Source organism: Pleuronectes platessa, chromosome 19 (assembly GCF_947347685.1).
Source record: "Pleuronectes platessa chromosome 19, fPlePla1.1, whole genome shotgun sequence".
In the NCBI taxonomy this organism is placed as follows: domain Eukaryota; kingdom Metazoa; phylum Chordata; class Actinopteri; order Pleuronectiformes; family Pleuronectidae; genus Pleuronectes; species Pleuronectes platessa.
The window spans coordinates 20326843-20343544 of NC_070644.1; the positions used below are offsets into that span (position 1 = coordinate 20326843).

Below are 16702 nucleotides of genomic sequence, written 5' to 3' on the forward strand. Positions count from 1 at the left end.
CTTGTGACTGATGTGCTGGTTTAACTGAGGTCAGAGCTGCTGGTTGGTGTCAGACCAGTTTGGTGTCTTGAGTTACATAGAATCTGTTGTTTGTAGTTTAGGAATTTCTACATCCTCCATCTTGTTTGTTTCACTCTGTTTAGTTGAAGCTGTTGGACTGGAAATGAAAGGTCATCTAGTGGCCAAATTATTTTTATAAAATATTTTTACTTTTGCTTTTCTTAACAAACAAGAACTGAATTTCTCAATAAAAACAAAGACAATTATCTCCAGGACTCTGGTTCTCATTGAGCGTCGACAGGATCATGTGAAAACTGAAAAACATTATCACATTAAATCCATAATATTTATGCCTTATCTCTAATATGAGAGTTTTTGATGGAAGAAAATGGACGTGACAAAAAAGATTAAAAAATAAGATTTTTATAAGATTTTCGTTTTTCAGTACAGGTGACAAAAAATAATAAATAACTCAATATCTACACAACTATTAACATTTTTTTTGTACATCATTTACAGTTTTACATGTTTTTGTATTAACATTTTTTTTACATTTTTTTGAGTTTTCGGACACGTGGTCGGCATCTTTTCATTCAACATTCTTTCAGAAAAGAATCAAAGACCTTTTTTTTTAGCTACATTCTAACTTTAAATATATCACACACACACACACACACGTCAACAAACACACACACACACAGTCTGAACACCCTGTGGTGATGCAAGGCTCCGATTCTGAAGCATGGCATCGCTCACTCTTCAGTTTCTCTTCAAACGCAAACTCCAGTTTTACCATTTAACACTGGAAATGAGATTTAAAAAGAAAAACTGTGCAAATTAAACTTGTGACAGACGATCAGAGAAATAACAAACGCTCCAGTTTCGTTCCAACAAGCCGCACAAACGATAACGTGATGTTGACGAGGCTGAAACGAAACCACGCGACTGCTCTGAACAAACTTCTCTTTACCCTCAATAAAAACAGTCTTCGATTAATAACAGTCAGAAACATTCTAGGAAATAAACAACACGTGTTTTGGCAAAATCATTTTCCCCCAACAAGGAGACCTGTGTGTGCTCTGACCCGGGCCTCGGTGAGATCAGCACCTGGAACCGAGCCGCCGGCGTTTCATCCTCAAACTCTCTCCTCCTGGAATGTGACGTCTCAACATGCACCAACACTTTCACTAACTAGAATCTACCAAGTCTACCAGAGGAATCCAGAGCACTCGGCTGCACAAGTCTCCTCCAGCAACACAGCTTATTCAGCAATAAATTAAAGGAGGTCTGAGGGGGCGGGGGGGTTCGGGGGGGGGCAGCTCAGGCGAGGAGGTGTCCCCGGTCCCTCTGTTGGCGGTAGTGCAGAGGGAAGTACGGCCCCTCGGCGTCGCTGCCCAGGGAGCTGCTGAGCGACTCCTCACCTGAACTCATCACGTCCTCACAGGAGTCCTCGCTGCAGAGACACAAAGACACAAAGAGACGCTGTTCAGACAGAACTTCAGCTAAACACTCGTTACTGAACCCAGAGAGGGGCCGGCTGCATGAGGTCAGTTCACTGGAGCCTGTGAGCACCAACATCCTACAGGAGAGCAGCTGACGGGTGAGGAGTCAGACGCTCACCAGCTGATCTCAGGTCTGACTCATGATGGGTGGGACGAGCGTCTGTAAACATCTCAGGTGTGGTGCGTGACCTCATCCAGACTCCAGGTTGAACACAGTGTTCTCACTGGGTCGACTGGGAGGAGTCTCCATGTTTGCTTTGACTAACTTGAGGGAGAACTTCTCCTGAAGCTCAGTGTTACATAAGAGACTGGACGTCATGGAAATGTCTGTGTGTCAGAGGGACGTGACAAGAGACTCGCACAACTCATAACACAGAGCTGGGAGCGGGTGTGTGTGTGTGTCACAGCTGTTACAACACAACAGAAACCTGTGTGTGTCACAGCTGTTACAACACAACAGAAGCCTGTGTGTTGCTGCACAACTGGTTGCCTCAGGGGAGTGTTACTACACAGACACACAAACACACCTGGAAAACTAATTTAATCTGTCTGTGACTTGAGTCTTTAGAAGAAAAGTATTAAAAATGTGTTTTAAGTAAATTACACATTTTGATCTGAACCAGTTTCTCTCAGTTTCTGTTGAACTGGGAAACTGAGAAGTGTTTTCAACTGTGTTCATCAGTGTTGTGTTGCTATAGAGACATTCAGTGTGTGTGTGTGTCAGTTTTCTTTTGAATTCGAACCCTCTGATGTCAGTGTTGTGGTCGGTGCTTCCTGGTCTGAGCCGTCACATGATGAAACCAGTTCTTCACTGACTGACTGTTCAGGTTTGAAACACAGAACCAGTTTGAATGGGATTGTGAGTATTTAAACTGAGTGACTCGATATGAACCCGAGGATCCGTTTCATAAATGTGTCATTTGAGCTTATTTATGATTATTGAAGCCTAAAGTTCAGATCATCTGATGTCAGACTTTGTGAACCCTGTTTTATTACGGGTGCGTTTGAATCTCTCACCTCTCGCTCTCGCCCCAGCCCCCCTCGGGGATGGTGGGCAGCTCGGGGACGCTGCGGGAGGCGTGCAGGTTCTGGGCGGTCCGCCGCGACACGATCCACTGCAGCTTCCTGTGGTTGGGCTTGCTGCACTCGGGCGAGGCGTAGTCCGACAGACACTGAGCCACGCGCTCGCTCCACAGCCGCAGCTCGCCGTCCGCAATCTGAAACCAGACGACAGCGTTCAGACGCTTGAACGTGAACTCACATCAGGACCTTTTAAATCCCCCAATCACTGAACCCGTTACAGAGGGTAAACAGGGACCTGGGGTCTGCGTCCAGGTCAGGAAGTGAAGAGGAACCAGCCTCAGAGCGGGGGGGGGGGGGGTGTTTTTCATTGCTCAAATGTTATAAGATCATTGGTTTTCATATGGTGTTAAAAATATAAATAAGGAAACACTCAGCTCATTGTGTTTGAAGACTAGAAAACATGTTTCCACATAATTCGAAATTGACCAACTCAAAATAAGCGTCAGGTTTGTAAAGAAACATCCTGGTGACCTGAATATCGTTGTGGCAGCTACACCTGAAATATTAATAATCTCAACAGTCCAGAATGAAAACACCTGATCAAAAGTTTTTAAAAAGGGCGAAAAACAAGAAAAAAATTGGAAGGTGAGCGCAGGAATGTGGTCAGTGTGTAAACTGACGATTTCATGGGGAAAACATTACTGCGTTGAGTTGAGTCACAAGACACCAGATTATATAACCAGTCCCCCCCCCCCCCCCCCCACGTTGACTTCCTGTTCACAGCTGATCTGAGGTTTGAATTGGACTTAAAGGAAACTGGTCATATTCTAGGGAATTAGACCTCAGGGCTTTTACTTCCTCTTTAGGGAAATTCTCCGAGCTGCTCTGTGGTTTTAGTTTTCCATGACAGTGTGAGTCCACAGGTGTGACGTTCCCTCCCCAGTGAGTCCACAGGTGTGACGTTCCCTCCCCAGTGCGTCACACAGTGTGTCATGTACCTTCAAGTGTCTCTGGATATGAGAGGCGATCTCCAACATGTCCTTCGACTGAACAGCTATGATCTGCAGCCTCAGGAGCGACAGGGCTAAGACGGACGGCTGTGTTTGGAAAAATGGACAGAAAGAAAAACCGTTAATATCAAACAAGCAGCAACGTTTTTGAGAAACTCATTAGTCGACTGAGCTGCTGTGATCCAGTCGGACCTCTGGATTCCTACCTTTGCTTTGGAGAAGGAGATTCGGCACAGACAGGCTTTGAGCTGAGCCTCCAGCTTCTCCAGGCTCAGGGTCTCCTTCCTGTTCACACACAGAGTCGGGTTGAGGCATGTTCCAGGTCCGTCACACAAACAGAATCAACTCATCGTCTCATAAACAACAGGTTTTAAGATAAAAGCAGTTAAACTGAATCTTGACGTGGTCGTGAATATTGAAAACAACATGAGAGGTTATGTAAGTGTGAGACTCTAGAGCAGCAGGTGACAACAAGTCTTATCAGTGCACTTCAGTCAGACATGGAGTCAGCTGAAAGTAAACTGTGCTACACTGAGAAACACGGGGGTGGGGAGGCTCTGCCAATCAAATCAGAGGAAAACATGACCTCTGGTAACTTGTGTGGACGATGAAGTCACAAAAAATACAGTTTGAAGCTGAAAGAATAAATCAAATCTATCTAAATGGACTAAATGTGGTGTTTTATCGTTGAAGCTTCTCAGCAGGTGGATTTTAATAGAAATGAGTTAATTTAAAGCCGGAAGTCGGTTCTGTAAACAATCAGCTGATTCCGTGTCACTTCCTGTTCACTGTGACCTCACCTGTCCATGGAGTGTGACAGTGCGATCTGATGGTACAGCTGCAGGAAGGTTAAGGCAGTGATGGGTTTGGACTTGAAGTCGAGCTTCTCGGAGACGATCTTCTCCATGCGGCAGAGGTCGGAGGCCGTGAACCGGGCCTGGCCGATGCGGATGAGCTCGTCGCTGGACGTCACGTCGCACTCCTCCTCCGTCACCTTGGCCGCCATGTGGAGGCAGCTGAGGCTCACGCAGGACAGGTGCTTTGGCTGGATCTGAGGGAGCAGGGGGGGGGGGGGGTTAGTCACGGTTTGAAAATGGCTTAAAACCTGTGAGTGGATCCAAGTTTATTAAAGAACACTTCACGAGGTTGGCAACAAAAGCAGCGCACGCTTCACTGGAGCTATGATTCAGTAATGTGACCGAGGAAGATGGAACCCAGTCAGCAGCCGGGGAACTCGCTGTACCAGTGAGGAACATCTTGTTCTGGACTCTTGAGTGCAAGTATAAAGCTGAATATTTGTTCCAAAACAAAGTCGACACATTACTTCATCTACAGATGATAACTGAGGCTTCAGGTATTTACAAACTGCACAGGCAGTCAGAATGCGTGGAGTGCTCTGGTGTCCCGTGTCTGCTCCTATCATGTGTTCGAATCTCTCACCCTCATCAAGGCCAGGAATCTGTCCAGCAGGTTCACAGCCAGGACGAAGGTCTGCGTGCTGTAACCGAAGAAGCTGGTGAGACTCCACAGGTCCTCCACTTGGACGTCTCTGCACTTGGCCGAGATCCGACTCTCGTCCTGGGAAACAAAGACGTGTTGATGATAAACCTGCTTCATCCGTGACAACACTAATGACTTCCTGACTTCATTGATGCTGTGGATCATCTGTTAGTCCAGTGAGCTCACCCGTGTGGAGGACTCGATGAGGACCAGTCCCGTTTCTTTGGGCAGATAAAAAACCTCCTGCTCGTAATTCACCCGCAGCTCCTTCATCAGCTTGTAGGCGTCCATGTCTCAGTTGGCACAGGAGGAGGTGATGTCCACTTTTCAAACAGTATTCTCACTGCAGGAAACAGGGAAATGTACAGATTCACTCAAGCGAAATATATATCTGTAGAAAGGTCAAATAAAATATAATAGAAAATTCCACGTGCAACATTTTGAACATTTAACAATATAAATGTTACACCAAAATAAACATTTGCATTTATTCTTTGCCACACGTCAATATGTCTATAATACTTTCTATACCTGCGTTATCTTTAATGCAAAATCGTTATTTATTCATTTACACATTTGTATTTCATTATTATTTATTTACATATTCGGAAAACATCATTTAACTCGAGAGGATTTGAATTTTCTCTCTTCGGGTTGGAAACTGAAATAAAACCTTTGACATGTTGATGACGTGTGTTGTTTTTAAAAGGCTCGTTTCTCTGTTAGTGTGATTTGTGTTATTCTTGTATTTCTCTTCCAGGGCTCGGAGCTCAGCCCCCCCCCCCCCTCTCCCCAGCTGGGCTCCGGTGTCAGATTTCCTCCGGTCGACGCCTTCTGCCCTCGAACCGAGAAAAACAACCGCTTGTCCACGGTCCCGTCGGTTGATAATCAATCCGCAGCGAACACAGAATCCTCCGCTCGACCGAAGCCTCCATCTTTAGCCTTCTCCTCTAATGCTAACGGGGAGAAGCTAGCGTTAGCCGCTACGAGCTAACATCAGATCCTCCGGTCGGAGGAGCGGGGGAGGGGCTGCTTCTTTACCAGCTTTATCAATCTAAACCGCTCGAGATCATTAACGATGTCAAACATCCGTGTTATGTTAATGATGGAGGTTTGTTGACGTAAATAACCGAATAAAAGATGGTTGTTGTTTTGGTTTCTCGTCGTAAACAGAACCGAGGTTTTTTAAAAGGCTCGAGAGGATCCGAGGCAGAACAACAACTGAACAACATCTGTCTGTTCGGAGACATTTCTTCTCTAAGAGGATAGAAAACAGCTGCTTTTACACTTTAAACCTCAGGAAAACAACAACAACAACAACAACAACACAAAGGAAGGTTCGGGTTCGCTGAGTGGATTCTTCTCTTAATAAAACAGAGACCAGGAAACAGTGCTCAGCTCCGATCTGTCGAGAGGGAGCGATTCAAACGAGTTGACAGAAGACATCCAGAGACATGTTCTTTATGTGTTTTATAATAATCTTCTGTTCGTGAAGATTAAAGATAAATAAACGTCCTTTGGTCGATGGATCACATTCATGTCTCTTCTTCTGTCAGAGTCTCAGCTTCTCTCAGTGAATCTGAGTGGAAGTGAAATGTTGTCTTTACCTGCTGATGAGCTCAAATCCGCATCTCTCGAGTTTCTGCTGCTTCTCTTGTTTCTGCTGCTTCTCTTGTTTCTGTTTCTGTGGACTCCTTCCCTCTATCCTTCCTTCCTTCTCTCCTTCCTCGTCTTTCTCTGTTCCGTCTCTTTCTCCCCTTTGTTGATGTCCTCAACGCTCACGCCCACAGGCCTTGCGTCACGCGGCCGCAGCCAATCAGAGACGAGGTATCCATAATAGCAGTCCCTTCCTCCCGAGTGTTACGATTCGATTAAACGTTTGTTTTTAACGTTTCACTTCGAGTTTGAACAAAGTCCGGAACATATTCATCTTTATTATTGATATTCAATCATCAATAAATCCATAGATTCCGCAGGAGTTGAGGTAGAATCGATCTTCTGTGAGAGACGCTCCCCCAGTGACTGACCGCTTCATCAGCCAATCAGCGAGCTGCACTTTGCTACGTTCAAATATTCCGCCCAAATTGGGACGCTCTGATTGGCCTATCGCTGCGCAGAGCCCTGTAGCAATATTGGCATTACGTAGTGCCTTCTGTCTTTTAGTAATAAAGACTAATAAATACAAGAAAATGTATTGTTAATCTAAAAAATAACTAAATTTGGATGATGTACAAACTTCTCAGGGACTCTGTGAAACATATATAATCCAATTAAAAACATTCAACGTGTGGATATAACTATAGTATGTGGTTTCACTTCGAATTTAAGTTTTACACTTGCCCTGTTTTGACTTTTTTTAAATACACTTACATCTGCTGCACCATCATTTTCACAGGTTGTGTTAGTTTAATGCAGAATTTTGTACGTGTCGGTTATTTATCTTTAAACCTGTATTTATGTTTGGCTTCAATACTCTGCCTCGGTTACTTGTGTCTTTCAATCACCTTAAACTTATATTTGTATTTTCATATCTCCATTAGCACAATACTTCTTTACAATCACAGCTTTGTAGTAGTTCTGGCAGTGAACTTGTCCTTGACCTATTTTGACCTTAAATTATTCTTATGCTCTTGTGTTTGTCTGTTTTTTGTACTACTGGATCAATAAAGTATTGATCTATCTATCTAAAAACGATATAACACCAATATCGAGGACACACATTATTTTATATATTAGTAATAACAGGACTCTTTGATGTATATAATGATCTCTCCAGGCAGTAACTGCTGTAAGTGGTAATAATAATCAGCAAATACGACAACGTTTGCTTAGGTCACATCACTCAACGTGTACATACACATTATAAACCCTGGTTTAAAACCCAGTCAGAGTTACAGGAAACAGATATGACAGGTGCATAATGTCAGAGGGATGTTTTAGGATATTTTCTCAAACAAACTCAATGAATGGTTCAATGAACCGTTGCACTTCTGTCCACATAACATACGTTAACTAACAAACTGAAAACCGAGCTTCTGCTTTCTTTTGTCTGCTGTATTTTTTATTATTTATCGTTTATTAAAGACTCTTAGGTCAATTCCAGCATAGAAATAAATGCCAATGATAAATAAATACAAACATCAGGCCATTAAAACACAAAATACATTTCTCTCAGAAAAACAAGTTAGTCTCAGTGAAAGCCACATATTTTTTAATATTATATAAACTACAAATGAATAGATATTTGACATTTAAAATAATTCCAAAGGGAATATTCCACAGAGGGTGTGTTTGTTTTCCTCTCCCGTTCAGCCCCGAGCTGGGCGGAGTCAGTCCCCTTCTTCCCCCTCAGTCCCCTCCTCGGAAGTAGACTCAGTCTATGTTCCGTTATTTTATTTTTATATCTTTTTCTACAGGAACCTTCTCCACCAGGGAAGAGAAGATGGAGGTCTGAAGCGAGGGAAGCTCCGTTCCCTTTGGCCCGAGAGGACCAGATGAAATCCAACTGTGGCCTGCTCCGCTTCGCAGGGGAGGTGAGGCTCCGTCTATCTCCTGGGTCGCTCTCAGACATTTAAACGGCCTCAGTGTGAAGCTAGCTCAGCCGTCCAGGGTGACACGAACCCGGATCTTTTCAATGACACCCACCGGTGGTGGACACGGAGCTTTGAAACGTGTATTTGTTTTAAATAAACAGAGCTAGCGAGTTGCTAGCGACGCTGCGTTAGCAGCTGGCTGTCGAGCTAGCTCCGCTCCAGGTCATAGTCTGACCCGGGGAAATAAAGGAAGGGGACGCTTGGTAATGCACCTGCTCCGGGAGGCCCGGTGCTTTCCTCAACATGGTGGAAGCTCCCGGAGGAGAAACCCCCTGAGGAGGAACTCCCTGAGGAGGAACTCCTGGTAGTTTCAGACTCAGTGGACACTGTGTGTCTTTGCTCGGGGACTTTTTGCGTTGCAGTTACATTAGAAGCTATAGAAGCTACACACCAGGTTTAAAGGCCCATGGTCTAATTCAGTCTACATCAACCACACAGTTGATTGTTTTAGCTTCTTAAGGAAAAGGTCTAACACGGGTTCATTCTGGACTAATTCCACTTTCAGTATCTTCAGACTCTTTGTCCTCTGATGACTTGTGTTTCATAACTTCATTCATTATTAACAGGTTAGAAGAACAGGACAGTTTGACCCAGTTTCATATCATCACACTGATAAACATAAACATGAACATTCATCAGAGTGATAAGAACTGTCTGAACTGACAGAAACCATCTGTGAGGAATACATGTGTTCCTGGTTTGTCTTGACTTGTCCCTTTGTCCCTTTGTCCCTTCCACTGACCTGGAGGAGACAGGATCTGTGACCCACACCACACACACAGAGTGGGCTTCACTTAGGAGCCGTCATCATCCATCTTAATATCAAGTCTATTATGTTAATGCACAGTTTAAATCCTCATATCTCAAACTCCCACTTCGCTGTGAGCATCTAAACGTTTGTCTGATGGGACGGAAGCAAAACTTCAAATTAAAAACATCAAGATTTCAGAGAATCCTTTAACTTTTACACTGTTTGTTATAGTGTGAACCCTCTCTGTCTGTTCTGTGGAGCGGGGGGGTGGGAGCCTGAGATGATCCCGTGTGCTGTGTCGTTGTGCAGGTAGCTGTTCCCAGTGAGGAGGTAGGCTCAACCAGGGGAGGGAAGAATGAGGTCCACTGAGCCCTGGGGACGCCAGAGGCTGTCTTTCCTCCTGGAAGAGGCGGCCTCTCGGGAAGCCGAGATGTGGAAGGACTACGTGTCAAAGACGCCGGCCTCACAGGTGAGGATCCGTCTCTGAACACCTCCACTAGGTTCACGATCACCTGGATCCACTCAACCCAACTAACCCACCATCACTGATGTGGTGGATCCTGTGCCTGGTCCCTCTTGTCCACCATATTATATAAAGACCAGTCACAACAGCAGGGAAGCTCCCAGTGGAGTTAATGGTCCGAGACCTTATCATGATGAGTTTACTTCAAGTCCCAACAGTTACTTCACAATCTCCACATGTTTACGGCAACACATCGTCACATTGAAACAGTTTGTTTGTCTGATTTTGTGATCGTGATGTAATAAGTTCACAGATAAATAATAAATCCTTCGAATCGGGTGAGAGCTGCTGCTTTTATCATCTTACTGTCATCAGTAGCAGCCGAGTCATTCATATCTAATGTTCCTTATTAATCTGACTTGTTAAATGATGATTCAATTGGTTTATTTATTTAGTCTACAAACTGAGTCAGTGAGCGAGACTCTGCTGAGACGTTCAGTTTCCTCACATCAACAGACTCACAACACGTCCGCCTGTGACGACACTGATCTTATGTCATCACACGTCCTCAGCTGGTCTCGCCCTCTTTATTAGCTCATCTCACATTGTGTCAGATACCTGTGAATTCCACTCTGTCATACGCAATAAGTTATTAATCACATTACTGAATTGAATATAAAATAATGTTAGATTTCTATATTTTCTTGAAAGGAAAGAAACGGTATCATTAACCTACTTTTCACTGAACCTGTTTGCTTGGTCTCCTGCTGGAGTTTCACCTTCTCTTGTTTTTCATGGTTTGAAAACTCAGACATCAAACTGAAATCGACTTCATATGAACAGAAGTGAACTCGCCTCGATCTGGTCCTTGAACCGGCTCGTCTCTAACACTGCATCAATGATAAAGAGACAATAAAAGACAGTAAAGGACGTCACTGACACTAAGGGCTGGTTGGAAGGCAGATGTGTAAACTGGTGTGTGAGGTCAAAAGGTCTCAGAACATATAACCAGTATCACTGCCACAGGGTAAAAACTCCCTTGCTGGTGACACGTAGATAGATAGATAGACAGATAGATAGATAGATGGATACTCTATTAATCCCGTGGGAAATTCACGACGTGAGAGAGACGGCTAGAAAGCTGACGTCTGAAAAGATCGTAAAAATCATTCAAAGTAGAAAAGCACGAAGGGTTGACTCAGCAGTTTCCTCCATCGTCTGAACTTGACCAATCACTGTAGAGGAGCCAGAGTCTGAAGAGACGGACGTTCGGACACCTAAGAGCTGTGACGCACAACAGTGTCATGTTGCAGTGCAGTTAAATAGCAGGGTCGGTTCTGATCTGACCTTTGACCCCTGCTGCTGGTCCAGTGTTACACAATCCACTCAGTGAAACACTGACTTCAGCTCAGAGGCAAATTCTCAGGAAATTTCAGATATTTCAGATTTCCAATGACTACACATACAAAAGTGACAGAATTACATAATTTATATTTTCATTATTTATATTTTATAACCGTTAGTCGTGTTTGAACATGGTGCTGCTTTGTAGTCAGATGGATGGACCCTATAAAGTCATTTGATTTGTGGTTTAAGTTTTTCTACCTCAGCTTAATTTCTTCTCTGGATCTTTTTGAAACGTGGAACACATTTAGAGAATTAATATATTTGAGTGTGTGTAGTTTGGAGAAGCTGGATTACACTCAGGGTGTGTTGGAGCTCGGCGGAGCAATGAGCTCTAGATCTGAGTGAACAGATAATTTAAAGCTGCTCTCAGATCTGTTTACTCTCAACATGAACCCAGGTCAGAGAACTGATGTCGACCAGACCACCGCACTGCCCAGATAGAAAGATAATCTTATTATTATAGTAGCTGACATATTATTAAACTCCCCTGTGAATTCTGTACGATGTTTTTCACTGAGTAGAAGAATCCTCTGAGAAAGATTGGAAGGTCGTCGGGTGAATAGTTTCAACTGAGAGGAACTAAGTGAATTCCTGCTGTTGTTTCGGTGGAGATACTTTGTGAAATGTTCTTACAGCAGTCGAGCTGGTTTGACTTCCTGTTCGTCTTCTCTGTGTCGTCACAAAAGCCTCAGCAGGATCCTGACTAAAGATCCAGAACAACGTGATACAAGACTTGAAATCACTTTGCTATCTTAAAGCGCAAAGAGAGAATTCACAACCTGCTTTGTTTGTGGTTCCATCTTCAGTCCACAGACAGTTTCCCTTGTTCAGTGTAAACCTGAGACGAGCGGAGGCTGGTTTCCTAAAGATAGAGCCTGAGGTCGAGAACGTTGTAAATAGATTTAGCTCAAATTGAAAAGGTAAATATTTGCATTCAGACCGGCTCAGTTCGTTCACACTACCTGTGGAAGCTGGTCTAAAGAACCAGATGGTTAATGATGATTTTATTAAAATAGTTTTATTCATAAACCTTCTTTGCCTCATTGCTCTGTGTAAGAATGCTTCAGTGGTCTGTAGAAACCTTCTCCAGACTCCTGAGGAGGACGGTGTTGACAGTGTCTTCTTGGCTGCAGGACACAGACGTCTCCCCGGCCCAGCGAGACGAGGCCGTGCGCTGGTTGACGGAGCTGCACTGCAGGCTGCGGCTGTACCCAGAGACCCTGGTGCTAGCTGTTAGCATCCTGGACCGCTTCCTAGCTCCCATCAAGGTAAACAAACCCCCCCAGTGCTACAGGGCTGCAGCTGCTACAGTGAGCAGGAGGCGGAATGTGTGAACTGCTTTTATTACTCATCAAGTACACATAGAAGGTATTTACTCTGCTTTTCACGCCCAAACAAACGCACAGTGTTTGTGTATATTTGTTACTTTGCTACATCAGAGGCAGAAGAACTAATGAACAGTTGTTAAATGACTTGAATCGATCGTGTGAATTGTGAAACCGTTCCAAGATGGTCCATCAATTGATTTTTGGTTTGTTCCAGTTTGTTTACTCCTCCTGCTTTTATTAGAGCATCACTGCCCCCTGTTGATCAGTGGAACACCTGAGGCATTGACACAGACACACTAATACAGGTCAATAGATTCCAGTGTGTCCACAGTGACACAGTTCAGAGGAGTGAAAACACTTTGTGTGTTAATGACACAACGACAAGTGGATTGAATGATTGTTTGTCTTCAGGCTCGTCCAAAGTACCTGCGCTGCATCTCCATGGCCTGTTTCTTCCTGGCTGCCAAGACGTGTGAGGAGGACGAGGTGAACATGAACACACAACATGAACACACAACATGAACACACAACATGAACACACAACATGAGCACACAACATGAACAAACAAGCAGTCACACTAAGATACAAAAAACTACAGTGAAAATGTATTAGTTATTGTTTAGAGTGTTACTGATCAACCTTTTCTGATGGATTACAACCAATGAGGTAACTTATGTGTCTGTATGTGTGTGTGTCTGTGTGCGTCTGTGTGTGTCTGTTTGTCAGTGTGTGCCCTCTCTGAAGGAGCTGGTCACCTCCAGCAGCTGTGGCTGTTCTCCATCAGAGATCCTGAGGATGGAGCGGATCGTCCTGGACAAACTGAACTGGGACCTGCACACCGCCACAGCTCTGGACTTCCTGCACATAGTATGTCTGTCACACTTGCAAACAAACACACAAACACAATCTCTCAACGAGCCCGACATGATGTTGTCTTCTCCCCCCCCATATAGTTCCACGCCATGGTGTTGTCGTGTCGCTCTGGGTTCTTGGACTCGGTGTTGGGACTGAACCGCTCTCAGCACCTCGCCCTGCTCACACAGCGACTCTACCACTGTCTGGCCAACCACACACTCGTCCAGGTACGCACACGTGCACACACACGCGTGTACACACATTGAAACCTCAGCTCCTCTATGGACTTTTCAGCTTCCGGCCCAATGACCAGGTCTGTCCCTCAATGTCCCTGTAGATCAGAGGATCCATGCTGGCCTTGGCCCTCATCACCCTGGAGCTGGAGACCTGCTGCCCTGATTGGCTGGCGCTAACCATCGACCTGCTGAAAAGGGCACAGGTACCACACCCCCTACTTCCTGTTGTCACCTGTACGACCGCAAAGACTGACGGACATGATAATATAAATGTCTTTCTTGTTTTCTGTCTCCTTCTCTCTCTCCTCTCTCAGATCAACAGCTCTGAGTTGATCAGGAGTCGAGAGCTGGTGGCACGTAGTCTGTCCACACTGAGAGTTTCCCTGCCTCCGAACACTGTCTACATCTACCAGCCCCTGCAGAGCCCAACCCCCCCGGAGCCTACCCTCCCCAGCTGCACTCTGGGTACATTTAAAGAGAAACTTCACACAGTTTTTACGCATCAGAGTCTGTCAGGGTGTTGGGGAAGTCAATATGCTGTAGTTAGCCGTCCTTGCCTCTAGAGGGAGCTGTGTGATATTTAATGGACTGCACTTCCTAAAAGAAAACAAGTTAGAAGAACATTGGGGTTTCGAGTTGGAAAGAAGGGACTTTATATCACCCTCCAGTTGGATTCTGGGTAATGGAGGCATCAGGTTTCCACAAGGACAGAGGATATATTTTTTTGAAAGTTTAGAAATCAGCACAAATAGTTTTTAAAGTATTTCTCTTGTTCTCTCCAGGGACCATCACCACCTCCACCACTGAGTCTTCCAGGGACCACGCCCTCGTCTCTGCCTCCGCTGCCCAGCCACCAACACCCGCTGGGGGGGAGGAGGGGAGTCCGCCGCCTTTGAGCTCGGTCTCCTCCTCCACCCACAGCAGCCTCCTGGCTCTGCTCTCCCCACCCAGAACCCTCCACCTGCAGAAGGTCATGCTGCGCAGCAAGGCCTCCGCCAAACGCAAGGTGACGCATCAACCTTTCAATGTTATTAACTCATTAATCATGAATTCAGAATCAAAGTATGAAGTCACTGCCGCCTGAGACCTTCGTCACAGTTTGAGTCTGCCTGTCTTCAGGTGGAGGAGATGGAGGTGGACGACTTCTACGATGGAATCAAGCGTCTCTACAACGAAGACGTCACGTCCACCATCACCGTCCAGGAGGGGGCGCCACCAACAGGTGGAGGAGGAGGTCTGAACGTATGCAGTGTCCTGTTGACCCGACAGGAAGGCAGCTCTTCCCCCTGCCCGCCTCTGCAGCCAGTCAGTGCCTCCTGAAGACCAAACAGGAAGCCGCTCACCCAAACCACCTCTACGCCGACATCCCTTTCAGAATAAAGTTCTGCTCAAAGTATATAAGCGGTGACCTTTAGGCTGTTCTGATGAGCACCTCCCTCAGTAACAGGCGACCAATTAAAAGAAAGAGAAAATGTTTTTCAATTCATTGATTTGCATAAAAAGCAATCGAGAGGCAGCTCCTCCTCAGAGGGAGACGCTGCCACAGGAAACTTAAAGTCACCGCTTTGCATCAAACTGATATTAACGTTCTATTTAAAGCTTTGAAACAGTCGATGTCGGTCGTGGAGATGGTTCTGGTGTAAATGTCCCCAGAGTGTCCCCGAGTCGTTCAGCTGCCCGGAGGACGCCGTCCTCGTCCCCTGCTGCAGGACAACAGAGCACAAAAAAAGTTAAACATCCCAAAACTAAAAAAAACCTGCTGCTGCTACTTATCTGAATACAGATATTTGTTGATCACGAATAGAATAAACAAAAGGTTTAAAAAAATAATAAATAGAAAAAGTTGCCTTCCAAAAAAAAAAGATAATAACCTAGAATGACTTCTCGTTTCGTTCTGTCCTGCTGTGGAAGAAATGTTCGTCAACTTTTATTTGTTGTTCACTTTTTAACTTCTTTATTTCACATATTTATGTCTTTATTGTCGTCTCTTCCTCACTCTGCATGTTTCCATGTCTATTTATAACTTCTCCATAGAGTCTGATTCAAACGTATGAATGTTACTGAGACGATCATCTGCTGCTTCTCGCCTGATAGAAGGAGGTTTGTTTTATGAAGTGCGATTTGATTGTTGATCCGACGCAGACACGTCTGTTGGTTTTCAACTTGTTGTGAAGTTTGACTGAAAGTTTCTCAGGTTGTGTGAGTTTCCTCCTGCAGCCCAGCTTCTGGTGACATATTTGGGAAGTTGACCACAGTCCATTGCTGTTAACTCCACCCGTCTGGCACTTGTGGGAGTGAAAAACAAACGTTACAGTTGTGATCATTTCACTTTAACATCCTCTCAAGTTGTCATGTCATGGATACTTGCTGCTATGACAGCAGGTCCAGTTAGAACCCCGTCCTGGTACACAGAACCGGGTCCTGGTCAAAGTCTGTGGTTCTTTATTAAAACAACCGGAGGAAATGACAAGTTGCAGATAATATATTCTCATGTGATAAAACAGCCTTGAGTTATGGAAAGTGTTTTAATATTAATCTGACAGAGATGTGGTTTTAGTGTCTGAGCTGATTCACAAAACAAACTCGAGTGACAATCTTCACTTTGATGTTAAAAAAAAAAAAAAAACTGCTCTGTTTTAATCTCGAAGTTCTGTTTAATATTTGTATTCCTGTAAAAAGCTCTGTTGCTCCTGCTGCAGCGCCCCCTGGAGGCGGCTCCGGGTCCCTGAACGCACCGCGGCACCACAAAATAAACATACAAGTAAACTAACTGAGCTCTTTGTCTTCATGTCTCTACACAAACACTCCTGTGCACATCGTGGTGTCACTGAGTTACACAGCACAGTGAAACAAGGGGGTCAAGACCAAAGAGGGAGAGGTCAAAGGTCAGAACAGACAGTAATATAACTGATGCAGCAGCAGCAGAAACAATGTTGTGTTGTTTCTTTTAGTAAAATAATTCATGCTTTTCAGGATCAAAAGACAGTTTTCATGATTTATTGACTAAGAATCATCAGAGCTATACGCCCCCCC

General features: G+C 44.7%; 2 protein-coding genes across 2 annotated transcripts; one reads left to right on the forward strand and one right to left on the reverse strand.

The window, feature by feature from the left end:
• Positions 1–407: 407 nt before the first annotated feature.
• On the reverse strand, positions 408–6807 carry ccng2 (cyclin G2). Its single transcript, XM_053411726.1, has 8 exons — positions 6643–6807; positions 5222–5378; positions 4976–5113; positions 4336–4586; positions 3742–3820; positions 3524–3622; positions 2520–2719; positions 408–1453 (listed from the first exon to the last, which is right to left on the reverse strand). The coding sequence occupies exons 2-8, from the start codon at positions 5324–5326 to the stop codon at positions 1321–1323; spliced, it is 1005 nt and encodes a 334-aa protein (XP_053267701.1). The 5' UTR covers positions 5327–5378; positions 6643–6807; the 3' UTR covers positions 408–1320.
• Positions 6808–8335: 1528 nt separating this feature from the next.
• Positions 8336–16439, forward strand: ccni (cyclin I). The gene is made up of 10 exons (XM_053411724.1): positions 8336–8568; positions 9689–9848; positions 12383–12517; positions 12989–13063; positions 13305–13445; positions 13532–13660; positions 13771–13872; positions 13984–14134; positions 14452–14675; positions 14789–16439. The coding sequence occupies exons 2-10, from the start codon at positions 9735–9737 to the stop codon at positions 14987–14989; spliced, it is 1272 nt and encodes a 423-aa protein (XP_053267699.1). The 5' UTR covers positions 8336–8568; positions 9689–9734; the 3' UTR covers positions 14990–16439.
• Positions 16440–16702: the final 263 nt, after the last annotated feature.

Bases quoted from the DNA above. Each gene is read 5' to 3' on its own strand.
- ccni (XM_053411724.1), top strand. From the start codon at position 9,735: ATGAGGTCCACTGAGCCCTGGGGACGCCAGAGGCTGTCTTTCCTCCTG. The intron at 13,446-13,531 runs GTATGTCTGTCA...CCCCCCATATAG, and splicing joins CTCTGGACTTCCTGCACATA to TTCCACGCCATGGTGTTGTC. The intron at 13,661-13,770 runs GTACGCACACGT...ATGTCCCTGTAG, and splicing joins CCAACCACACACTCGTCCAG to ATCAGAGGATCCATGCTGGC.
- ccng2 (XM_053411726.1), bottom strand. From the start codon at position 5,326: ATGGACGCCTACAAGCTGATGAAGGAGCTGCGGGTGAATTACGAGCAG. The intron at 2,720-3,523 runs GTACATGACACA...GTCTGGTTTCAG, and splicing joins ATATCCAGAGACACTTGAAG to ATTGCGGACGGCGAGCTGCG. The intron at 1,454-2,519 runs GTGAGAGATTCA...GTGTCTCTGCAG, and splicing joins GGCTGGGGCGAGAGCGAGAG to CGAGGACTCCTGTGAGGACG.